This window comes from Pteronotus mesoamericanus, unplaced genomic scaffold (assembly GCF_021234165.1).
Source record: "Pteronotus mesoamericanus isolate MK-2021 breed Mesoamerican mustached bat unplaced genomic scaffold, CSHL_Meso_final contig_84, whole genome shotgun sequence".
Classification (NCBI taxonomy): domain Eukaryota; kingdom Metazoa; phylum Chordata; class Mammalia; order Chiroptera; family Mormoopidae; genus Pteronotus; species Pteronotus mesoamericanus.
Genome location: NW_026555267.1, coordinates 209,312 through 222,295, shown reverse-complemented (window position 1 = coordinate 222,295; position 12,984 = coordinate 209,312). Strand labels below are relative to the sequence as shown.

Genomic DNA, 12,984 nt, shown 5'->3' with positions numbered 1-12,984 from the left:
CCCTAAAGGAGAGCGTGTAGGGGAAGCTTCTGTGGAGCCTCCATGGCTCGCAGTCTCCCCCTGCCCTGGGAGCAAGGTGAACTAATCGGGAAGGGTCTCTCATCTGGACCATGTGAGGTAATTTATTAAATTTGTCAACACGGTGAAAGAATTAAGAATACTTATGTCGGTTTTCATTGGTTTACTGTGAGTTTGGGTGTGAATCGTCAAAACTCTAGTTGCAACTTCTCTTCTGTGTAATCGTGAGAATGATAGTTGCCTCAAACGGACAGATATTAAAAGTCTGAAGGAATATAGATAAATGCCGAGGGGCCTTTTCTGTACCCTCGCAAACCCTGGTGGAGCACAACTCATTATGTCCTGATCAGATATACTACGGATCCAATTGTGTCTCTTACAAATAGCCCTGACGTGCTTCCTCGCCCACCATCACAGCAGGTCTACTGTGCGCATTTCTTCTGTTCCAAAGGCCTGATAACCGGCATCTCAAAAAATGTACAGTCATCACTGCTTCCGCAGAGCCACTTCTTGTGGGGATAGCAGCAGCTGTTGAACAGTGCGGAGCACAGTGGGGGTCAGACTGTAGAAAACCGGAGCCTGTGCCTTTTAATTGTGAGGTAGTTAGACCGCAGGAACGCTGAATCTTCAAGTCCATTCAGAAAGATGGCTCCTGTGGAAATTTGCCAGGAGTTCAGTGCTCTGCTGAGAAATTCAAGTTAAGCCTAAATTTATAGCAATTTAAACTTCAATCCAGATAAACTTAGGAACTAAGGTGAATCTAACACTCGAGCTCCTGAACACAGGGCTGTGGCTAAAAAGCGCCCTGAGTAGGAAGCCTGTGTCTCAGGGCTTCCTAAGAATAAGGTCCAGCCCTGTCTGTCAACATTGTGTCTGTCCCTTCCCTGGGGGAGAAGCCAGCCACAGCATCGCTTCCAGCATCAAGGATCGGGGCTGCGGCCCCACATTTTCTCCTTGCTGGGACCTCACCCGCCCACCACCCACCACCCACCAAGCAGAGTCTGCTTCTCCTCCTAACACTTCCAGCCTCCGCCAGTCCCAACTTCCCCAGCCTTTTTGTTGTGTTTTATTATGCAAATGATATCTTGGTTGAGGTCGAGCCATTTCTTGTGTCTGAAGTTAAAAAAAAATGATAATTTCCTCAGCAAGTCATCGTCGTTAATGAAGTTTTACAAAAACAGATACAACCAAAGGAAAATAAAATTTCACAGGTGATAAATTTTTCCAATTTCCCTGGCAGAATTCGATAGGATTGTTAAATTAAGAGTGAAGGTGTCTGTTAGAAAGCAACGAGCAGTGATGGGTAATTTTATAGAGTGGAAAATTGAATCAAATTGCTACATTAAAACACAGCTCCTCTGAGAATCTTCCCTTTCACAGTCTGCTCCATTGCAACAGCAGGGTGCAGAAATGGATCTAATTCACAACACTCCCTAAAAGGAGATGTACTCCCCAACTTGGCCAGAATCTTCCCAGCCAGCTCGGGTTCTTGTTCGCTCCTGCCCAGGCTTGGGGAAACATCCGTGTGACACTCTACTTTGGGTCACAGCTGGGGAAGAGTGCTCTGGGAAAACCTCCCTGAAGCACTCAGCCTTCCGGGAGCAAAGAAGGACCTTTCCGTGCACCGTGTTTAGTTCCCAAAGGACCCAGCGGGGGAGGGGTCTGATGGCGCAGAGGAGTGGAGCAAAGGAGAGTAAAAGGACAGAGACTTCAAAAAGTAAAATGAGTTTTGCCCTGGCGGGTGTGGCTCAGTGGATTGAGCACCAGCCTGCGAACCAAAAGATCACCGGTTGCCAGTCAGGGCACATGCCTGTGTTGCTGGCTAGGTCACCATCGATGTTTCTCTCCTCTCTTTCTCCCTCCCTTCCTTTCTCTCTAAAAAATAAATAAGTAATCTAAAAAAAATAATAAGATGAGTTTTGGATCATCGCCTTACCCCAGGCGGGCCAACAGTGTACGATTGACTTCCTGACCACCGTCCTTCCCCTGCCTTTGAAGCGCTTTCCCACGGCCATCGTGGGCCTGCCCAGACTGCCAGGGCCTTCCTCCCGAAAACCATGCGCGTCCTGGGGGCGGGCTGCAGGGGCCTGGAGATGGGTGAGCTCTCAAGGAAAGCCACTTACCCTGTGCTCACAACTGTCCCTTGGAAGCAAGGAAGGACTCGCTGTAAGAGGGCCGGGGTCTTCTTCTCCAGGCAGCTAATTTGTTTATAAGTTTCCAAAGGACAGTGCTATACCCAACTAACAGGTTTTTTTCCTAAAAGCCTCCCTCCACCTATCACAGTTTTCAGAGAGAGCACTGGACGTGAGAATACATTGGCATTTAATTATGATAGGAAATTTCAGCCGTAAGTCTCCCTCACCCAGCTTCCCATGCACTCCACTCACATTTTTGCCTCTGAAATTGCTGTTAGTTTTGCACGTGCCACACTGCCCACGCTGGAGGAACTGAGGGGGAATGGGAGGCTCTGAACATCATCTCCTCCCCGCCACCATCTTGCAAGACCACCTGCTGAGCAGTGGCATGTGAGGGACAGCATGGTATCTCATGTAAAAGCACTGGCTCTAAGTCAGGATAGATGTGCTCTGCTGTCTGCTAGCTGTGAAGCCCTAGGCAAGTTATTTGCCCTCTCTCTGTGCGACTTTGCCTTCTGTAAACTGGGGATAACAACAGTAGCTGTGGTAGAGGGACGCCATAAGAAATCTAGGACCAAGGTGTGTAAAGCTCTCAGAGCAGAGTCCTGGCATACAGTGAGCACTCAATAAATGCTGGCTATTATTAATTCGGTGGTGCTTAAATAGGAAGTGTTACTTCCTTGAAGAGTTGGGGATAGCTAGTTTCCTGCCTCCACCAAGCAGACCTGAGACAATCCAGTTGGGACATTTTTAGCTCTAGATATGAAGCAGGTGAAATTGAAAATTCGGAGCAGATGGAATGTGCAGCATAACCTCCTGCTCAGGCCCATTTTTATTGTGAGGACAGGTGCGAGGTAGAGGGACAGCCGACAATAGCGTTGGATTGTGTTAGCACTGCACACCCATCAATAGTCAAATGACTTGGGCCCCTAACACTTGTTTCATTATAATAGGTCAATGTGCTTTGTAGAGGCTCTTTAGTATTGATGGTTCTGTCTCCTTCCTTTTTGGCTTGGGGCTTATACAAGCCTCACGGTCTCTGTGTTGAAGGCCTTGTAAGTGACATTTCCCTCAGTGGGCTTACTAGTAGAGAGAGAAGTGCCTGTAACACATAATAAGCCAATACAAAAATATTTTTTCCTAATCAAAATAACGTATGGGTCATCAAATTAAATGTACTACATCACATTAATCATAGGATAATTAGCATTTGCTACATGGAGAGCATCCTTCTTCCCATGAGAGAAAACCAGAGCACTCGAGGTTTTCAGCCAAGACCACAAAAATGTTCATCCTGGATCATGTGGTTTCAAGGTTGGTATCCGGTGGGATTTCTGAACATCCGTGTTGAGCATATGGGGGCCCTTGATTTTTAAGATCTCATTTGCAGTAGATTAAACTGCAGGGAACTACCACAAAGAAATGCTAAAGCAATATGTGGAAAATGGCAGGCTTTTTCTCAGCCTGCTCTCACCCCTCCCCAAAATTATTTTACAGGCTAGCACAGGCCCAGTTTCACGATTCGAGATTCCATAAAAGGACAACTTTTATCAGGTTTCTCTTTGGGGCCTTGAGGCCGGAATCCAGCAAGGCGCCTGAGACCATTGAAGAGCTGTAACTAGGGCCTCGCCGCAGCTGCAGTGGCGACGGAATCCGGCTGTGTCCTCTAGAGAGATTTCAGGAGAGCAAACAGAAAGAGAGACAAAGAGCCCTCCCTGGGAATTTCTGTGCACATTCCAATGCTGCCCGCACTGCCACTGAGGGTTATTATAGACCCAGAAACCAGATTGCTTTAGAATAAAGCATATAACTGGGTTTAGTTTTTTTTTTAATTTGACTCTAATGGAAACAAGCATTCTGTGGAATTATTTTCCCCCTGTACAATTGTCCAGACCCACAGGAAGGGGAAACAGCGATCATAGGAGGTCTAAGGAAAGAAAACAGCAGACACCAAAAATACAAAGATTATGAAGAAAGCAAATTTCAGTTTCATAGAAAAGCAACACTGCATGAGGGGAACATCAAAGGAGAGTCAGCGCCACCATGAAGCCCCCTCCGAGCACCCCGGCCTTTTGTCTGTCTCTCTCCAGCACACTGGGTCCTAGCCACACGGCGTTGTTTGGCCAGCACCAAAACCAGACTCATGCTGTTTTCTTCCAGCTAGAATGTCCCCCACTGATCTCAGCTGATGAAATCCTACACATTGTGCTCAAAAGTGTCTCCTCAGTGGCTCAGCTGGAATTGAGTGCTGCTTTAGCCTTTGCCGCAGGGATTTGTATTCAGGTCTTTCTCCCCCCAATTAGTAGGCACTCAACTATTATTTGTGAAATTAAGTTCAGTGCGTTCCAAGTATTGCAGTTAGCAGCAATTGAGTTTAATATCTTGTACATCAAGACCATACCACAGAGATAGGATGCAAATATTTTAAGGTAGCAGTTGGGATTACCAAATACACACCAGAGAATTAAATGTGTTATTAGCATCTTGCTCGTATTTTCCCTGTTGTCTAAAGAGGTGCTATAGCACCCTCAGATTTATAACATAGATGTGCATGCCATGGTGTGGCTTCTACTTCTGCTTTTCTGCATGTTCCCTTTGCACTTCGAGTCTGTGTTTCTGTTGCATCTGTTACCAGAGCACCTTGACATCTGGTTGCACATTGATACAGTTGGCATTTTTTAAGCTTCTGTCACTTTACTTTGTGCGGGGGAAGTGATCTCCCCCTTTCTGATCTAGTCATTTTTTAATGTTCCTCTCTCTGCATTGGCTTAGCCAATGTCAGAGCAGCACTTCAGGAAGGAGCCAGGTGTCATGGGAAGCTGGCTCCTCTCTGTGCCCCCGAAGTGGAGTCAGTGTCCTGTTCCTCTCAGCCTCTCATTAGCATCCCTGACATGGTGCCAAGAGTGTTGATTGAAATCAACTCTCTGGATGCTAGTGCTCATTTGTGATGCCTCATGGTTCTCTTACACGTTCGCACAGTTAACAGAATCTTCCTCAACTGTTTTCCCAGTTGAGATGAGATATTTGGGGATCAAGCAGAGCATTTAATGTAATAAGTGGACAATAATCTTTGGAGGTTAATTTGTTTAAAACCTATGTAAGGTTGGGGTCCCATATGCCCTGTTAGGAGCAAGGGCCATTATAATCTATTACTGTTTAAAGTTGAGCTAGCACATAAATTTTAATTCTCTCTTAAATGAAGATGTATTTCAGTAGATGTAATGCTAAGATGCCTAGTAATATTCTTCTAAAGAAGTACAATAAGCTTTTAACCTAAAAAAATAATTTTTCCAAATATTCTCTTTAGAACTAAAGCCTCATGTTACAGATGAATAAAATTAGAAATTTGGCTGTTTAACCCACCCTCTCCTGTGAGCAATGAGACTTTTTTTTTTTCTGTTGCCATATAATCAGTTTTCTTGGCTTTGCAGTTTGAAACGTACCAATTTGAATCATTGAAGGATGTGAGGTGAATTGTATGCCTCTCGGCTTGTATCATGCCCTCTAAGGCAGGGAAGGTGCTAAGAGGTGTGCCCTTCACCCCCAGCTGTGGAGGACGCTTTCCTTCACTATGGGATGGAACCTCCGCCCTCACTCTTTCAAACACAGCAGAAGCACAGCACCCAGCCTCTCACATCAACAGCTAGGCTTCTTGACTGGAGCCCACTTCAGCCACCTGGGAAGGACCACGTTAGGTAGAACAGATGTGGGGATGGGAGCTTCCCCATTCACATCCATCACCGTAGAGCTTAGCAATGGTGGTGAATGATATATAAGATCTACGGCCAGCATTTTGCTTTCTTTCTAGGTGTCTCCATGGGCACAATGGAAATCAGAGTGTTTGGTCTGGAATTGAACCCCATAGAACAGATTTTTATTTTTTCCATTTTTGTTTCATGACTAGATTAAGCGCTGCTGCCTGGAAGGATAAAAGAATCAAGTTTTAGTTTTCATTTTTATCATTGCAAATACATTTACATTCTCCTATTTTACAAATGCAAAGAGCAGGCAAGCCACTTTCAATAATTTATTTTAAAATCAATGCTAATGAGGTTATGTCTCGTCAGTGGCCGAGTTTTACAATAAAGTCTGATTTATTTAGAAAAGATCTTCGGTGTAGCTTCCCATCTAATGGTGGTGGGAAGGAGGTGGAGTAGCAGGCACGGTGACCCTCCAACTTCGGATCCAATTTGTAATTCACAGCGGAGATCTGACCCAATTTACATTGATTAGAATTGGGAGGAAGAGACATCTGCGCACAGACAGCAGAGGTGGAATAAACGCTCGCTGCAAAAGTGCCTAAGCACAGCAGATTATTGGGCTTGGTGACTGAGTTGCTTGATATCAGCAAAAGAGCTGCTCTCCATCCAAATTATTGGGTTTCTCTAAAACGGAGGACGTACCAACTCTTAAGAGCTGTTTTCAATCCTGTGAAATTGGTCCCATGTCAAAAAGGAAAAGCATCGTAGCAGAGGAAGGAAGGAAGTGGGCAAGCAACAAGAAGACGATGTGCAAAGAATGATGTTCAACATGATTTATTTTATTGTGATCTGTTTCTGATATTTGATTTCACTCCTCCAATATCTCATCTTTATTCCTAATGGAGGGGTGCAGAGAGCACTACAAGTGGCAAGGAGGAAATTCCATGCTGCTTGGTCATACATGGAGATAAGAATGAGTCAAAGCATCTTGTAGGGTAAACATATATACATATATTTTTACCATGCTAACAGGTGAGTTACTCCACCAGAATATTAATCCTTTGGTGTTTATTTCTGCAGGGGAATTGTATCATTTTGTATATAAAATCAATTATTTCTTTAATAGTCTAAAATATTTTTATGCTGTTTCTTCTTATTTATAAGCTTAGAGTTTATTTCCCCCAGTCTGACATATTAGAATTTATATTGCCCTATAAGCCATATATTTTTAAAAACAGTGGGGGGGCACTATCCCCAAGCCAGCTCCTCAAAAAGTTCCATTCAGTGGCATAACTATGGGGAAGTCAGACAGGTAAGTGCCCTAAGACCCAGAAAGAGAAGGGAAATTTACCAGAAGAAACTAAGTATTCAGCTCTCAGAATGATACTAATTATGTGCCATCCACTGTGTGTGTGTGTGTGTGTGTAAGGACTCATTCTTTCTTTATAAAGGCCTAATGTTACCAGATAGTATGAAGTCTGAGATGAAACAGGTTACTGAGGGTAAGAAACAGGGGCCAATCATGTTGTGACTTTGACCATAGAAACACTTGACTGGAGTTAGACAATAGCACTGACTTAGAACTCATTGTGTACCTGTAGCAATTAATTAAAAGACCATTCCAACTGCCTTCAGGAGCTTACACTCTAATGAACAAGGCAGGCTGAATAACACCAGTAAAAAGATAACTACAAGCCCCAAGTACTAGGAACATAAAATCATGTACATGACCAACTTCTGTTATAGCTGAACAAAGCTTGATACATTAAGGACTAATTAATTACAGAGGGTTTAAACACGTGCTCAACTTCACACACACATACACACACACCCTAAGTCTGGACATTTACATGGAGATAATACATTTTGAAGAGAATTCCAGAAAAGGAGAAGAAATAGGATTTTAGGAGAAGGACTAGGATTTAGTGCTAGGCTCCTGAATAATCCAATGGATTGGAAGCTCCGCGAAGGCAAGGGATGGTGCCAGGCTTGTCCAGTTCCTAGTGCAGCGCCTTGCACATAGTAAGCGCTTTAAAATGTTTGTGAATGAATGTACTGGGAGGGAAGGAGGAGAGGGCCAGTTTGAAGGTGAAAGATGATTTTTTTAAAAGAACATGGTAATTATTCCCTTAAAGAAGAGAGCATGATGAGTTCAGAGGTACAAGCAACACAAGACTATTGACTGTTAAGTGCCGATGCTGTTTTTCCCCTCAGATGACGAGCTCAACCTAGAAGAGGAGGAGAGTGGCACTGGACAAAAAGGAGGTATGAGAGCTTCGTACATGCACAGGCACTGGCAGGACACCGGGGTTTCTGACTGGAGAGAGCACCTTCCTTCTATTATAGGACTCACTAATTAAGAAGATACTGGTGTGTAGGCCCCCAAAGCCCCCCATAAGATGACTGGATAGGGAAATATCTTACCTTTAAAAGCAGCCACCCATGCACTTTAATTAATGTTCCCAGATCAGCTAAGATTTATCCTAGAGAGGGTGGAAGCCAAACCAGATATTTATTTTTTCCTATCAGTATTTCTGAAATCAGTACAGAGGAAATAGAATTGCCTCATCTCTGAGAGATCGGAGGATTGAGAATGGAAAGAATGGAAATGTCTCCTCTCTGAGAGGCCCGGAGATTGTAAGTTCAGAGGGGAATGGAAATGTGTCAGATCTGAAAAGTGAACGTGGGGTGAAGGATAGAATTGCTTGGTGACGCTGACTTCTGATGGCCCGGTTTGATTCCAGGCACACTTGGAAATGAATATGTAACAGGTTTGTTGAATACAAAATTACATCTTATTCATCCCAGACTGTTAACCATGCTTCAGGCTGTTAGTGAACCCATCCTTTCTAAGGTCAGGTGCCCCTCTAAAGCCTCCTTAAGTGGACCAAGGACCTATTCTGTCATCGTCAGTAAAGGACTGTATTGCAAGGGCCACCTGAAAGACATTCATTCCATTAGCAAAGCCTTACTTGTGGCTGATTTAGATACTGGCTGATTTTTTCTTAGAGATTCTATTAAAGTCTTAAGGCTAGGAGTTCTTTTCCTCTTCCCCTACTGCTCCCTCTCCATTTCTCTGTTCCTATTTTTTTTCCCTTTCCTTCTTTCTTTTCTTTTGCCTTTCTTCTCTTTACCCACTCACCAAAGCCCATTTCCTTGGTTCATTCTCTATGGGAAGTGAATATGTAACAGATTGAGTGAAGGACCCAACTTTATAAAAGCCCAGCTTCTCCCAAGGGAGAGAAAAGACAGCAAAGACTCATGCGCCAAAGCAGAAGAGAAAGAAAGAAGAGAGGCGAGCGTTAGTGTAGCTTCAAGTAGGTACCTCATGACAATTAACACATGTGATTCAGTCCATCCTGAAACCTATTGTCTGCTGTTTTCTACTTGCTGCACAGACTTCCAACAGAAAATCTGTTTCCTGACCAACTCATGTCCCACGTATGTCTTTTCTCCACTGACTTCCATCACCAGTGCAGGAAGGAAGCACTCCATGTGGACAGCTTGCATGGAATAACTGGAAGTTTCCTATGGCCAGCATTATACCAGTCTTCATTCAGGAAGCTGGAGTCCTCTGGCAAAAGTCTGAACTTCAGTTTCAGACTCCTTCATCCACGCCCTCCTACCGCCTCTTTCAAAGGTTCTCGCTGAGGGGGGCGGGTGAGGGAGACTTATTTCTTAACTGTTCCAGCAGCTATAATTCAAGTAGTTTTTTTTATATTTTAAAAAAAAAAACAACCTTTTGTTTCTTATGCTTCCTGCCTCCAAAATAGGTGCTGTTAAAGTGCGGTGAGCTCTAAATATGTTTCTATTGTTTATACTTCCCACCAGTTATAATGATTGGTGACTTAGTGATTAAAAACAGAGGGGACACTTTTTGCTCTCCGCCAAATCTGAGGCAGGAATTTTTATTATTTGTGTTTACTTATTTATTTTTTAAATTTATATAGTGCCTTTTCTCCAAAGGAGCTATAGAAACAGCCACAAATATGTAACATTCAAATGTCATCACTTAGCATTGTAACAATAAAACATAGAGGTCCGGGGGCGGGGGAGGGTAGGCAGCCCCAGTGAAGGCACGAAGGTGGCAGGGAGCTCTAGAACAATGCGAATTTTTATGTAATAGACAAGCTACACAAGTTCGGTTCACTTAGTTTTTCTCAGGCGACACATGCCTTTTCGGGGGTGGGGGTAGCTCTTTTTCTCCTAAAAGAGACTATGATTAGCAGAGTTACCTTTAAAGTTCATTTTCCCTACTATTCCAGGGATTTTGTTCCCGTAATGCTGTGCCTTCTGCTAATGGAATTGCTAACATTTTTAAAGCTCAACTAGATCGTATCAGAAGAAGGGAAAAAAAGGAATTCAGTTTATCCTTATTGGGTGTTAATGACCCTGTAAGATGTAATTTCTTTTATTTTATTCTGTTACCTAGAAAATCTATCACAGCCTTGTAGTATTGATTGTTCAATCTATAAAGAGCTTGGTTTACAGCATGACTGTTAGTAACAGGGTTATTTTAATGAGTGACTCTTCAACACCTCAGATGTTCACTAAATTTCAACCCATCAGCCTAACAGTCTAACACTAAGTGTCTTCGGTGATGAGAGTTTATCTCCCTTGCCTGTCACAAGAAGGCAATGTCCAGGTACCCAAAAATAAAGCTCATTCTGCGTTGTTTATATGAAAACTACTGGCCATTTGCTTGGGTCTGCCATGTCAAATAAAAAGCAGAGCTGGAGACACATATCATCCTTAGACACATAAAATCTCTGACTAAGGAAGATCTTGAAATGGTTTATTTTCATCCTGAAATTGTGGGCAAACTCAGCCAAAGAGGAGCCCACGTTCAGTGGTTTTTGCAGGGTGGAAAGAGGGTCACTGCTGAGCATTCTGTCTCTGAGGCATTCTTTCCACTTCGGTGCCTGCCAGTGGAGTGAACTATTACACGCAGAAACAGAGGGAAGCCACAGAGGTATTTGCAGCTCTTATTTTTCGAAACTTATTTCCCAAGACCAAGCATGAGTTGATTATCAGCCAGCTACAATTTTGGCCCAATAAACGGAGCACAGAAGATGAGAATCTGGGTCTGTGAGTGTTCCCACTTCAAGATCATACTTATAACATTAAAGAACATAATAACTTCAACACTCAATATTAAAGAGCTATGAAAACAAGCAAATGGTATTGTTCAGTTTCTCTTCCTGTTCTGATGTCATAGTCAATAAGCTTGGCAAAGTTTTTCATGCATTTCCTTCTTTTTTTTTTAAACTGTACCTAGTATCTTGCTACATTTTTCTTTTTTTTTTAATTTATTGATTTTTAGAGAGGGAGAAAGAAACATTGATTTGTTGTTCCACTTATTTATGCATTCATTGGTTGATTCTTGCATGTGCCATGGCCAGGAATCAAACTTGCAAACTTGGCATATTGGGACGATGCTCTAACCAACTGAGCTACCCATCTGGGGCCTTTTCCTTCTAAATTAGTTAATATGGTATGACATTGAGACTGCTTTAATGGACTGAACATGGTACCTTTTCAAGTCCCTTCCAGTGGGCCACTGCTTTTGTCTTCTTTGTCCCAGTCTTACCAACCCAGGCTCGAGGAAGGACTGGCTTTATGTGTCTTCTCATTCTGTCTCTCTTTTCTATAATTTTTAAGTAGTTGTACCCAATGTCAGGCCTTGTTGGCACAGTCTCTTTGCTCATCTCATGCTGACCTGCCTTTAGCCTCTTTTTCTTGGTCACAGCTTGAATTCTGGAACTACCCAATGTTCCCCAAACAAAAGCCCAAGGTGACATTTGAACTCTGGAAGGGAACACAGTCAGGCTCTGGTGTCCCTAAGGAAGGCTTGAGGCAGAAAGATGTCCTGGTCCTTTCACCTTAGAATTCTCCACATCATACAGGTTAATTTTCATATATTAACTCTATCAACAGTAGCACCAACTTGGCATCAGGTACAGGAGAACTTACTACCACTGGTTATAAAGAAGTTGGTATGGAATGACAAATGCTTTGCAGTAAATACCTAGAAAAGAGAGAAAAACAATATTTTTTTAACTTGGTCTGTTGCTATTTTTTCTATGACATTTTGTTTGCTGGGAGCTTAGGTTCTCTTACATGAGATAAAGAAAATAAGAGGCTGCCCCCCCCCGCTTTTTCCTCTAGTAAAAGTCCTTCTCAGCTCTGCTAGCAATTTAAATGCCGTGATCATATCCATTAGCTTCTCTGTCATTGTAATTGTTGTTAATTATTATAACTGTTTTAGTTATTAGTGGTGTCATTATTGCTCTAGGTCCTCTGTCTGTTTTATGCTGAATATATTAGCGCTTTGCTTTTGAATTACCAGGCTTTATTTAGTGCAAAGTTCGTTTTTTGGAAAGACGTTGAGAAATACTGGCAATAAGCTTTATTCTTTTATTCCAAATGGACAGACTGGAAAAAAAAAATAATTAGATGGAATAATGTTCTCAAAAATGAGAATGAGGATGTTTTGAATTAATTAAATGGTCAGAATGCCACACCATTTCTGGTCTCAGACTGCCGGCAGAGTAGCGTAAACCTAAAGGAACCCCAACCCAGCCCGAAGAGCCAACTCTCTGTCTCGGGCTCCCAATTCCTCACTGATCTAAAGTCATAAAAATCTCCTCATGCATTCACTTGTTATAGGATGAGCTGAGCACATTTAGGGAGAAGCTGGACTGACTCTGCAGACTTCCAGCCTTCAAGCTTTTCCTGGGGCCAAGCTTCAGAAAGAAAGCCCTTAACTCTTCTCCTCTTCAAGATCTGTAAATAACACCCACTCTCAGTCAGGTTTTTGTTACTTAACTAAATCCTTGGGACTAGACCTAGGTTAGGTTTCTATCATACACAGCACCCTCAATTTCTCCTTTGCAGACATATTGCAATCCTAAATAAGTAGGTGTTTGTGTGACCGTTTTATGGTTCCTCCGCCACTGGCTGGTAGCCCTAAAGACAGGAACTGTGTGTGTCCAATGCAGAGTACCGAGCATCTACATCGTCCCCAGCACTTAGTAAATGCCGTGCATTTGTTGAATGCTGAGGAGTGAATACAGTGAAGCTGTGTACACACTTACGCATGAATGCAAACCACACGTGTGCTGAACTGA

General features: G+C 43.0%; 1 protein-coding gene across 1 annotated transcript in view; it reads left to right on the top strand.

The window, feature by feature from the left end:
* SKAP1 (src kinase associated phosphoprotein 1) overlaps nt 1-12,984 on the top strand; it is a 263,878-nt gene that overhangs the window by 225,923 nt on the left and 24,971 nt on the right. The window contains exon 10 of the mRNA XM_054585348.1: nt 8,069-8,119. Within this exon, the coding sequence (XP_054441323.1) occupies nt 8,069-8,119 (51 nt within the window). The remainder of the gene's footprint in view (nt 1-8,068; nt 8,120-12,984) is intronic.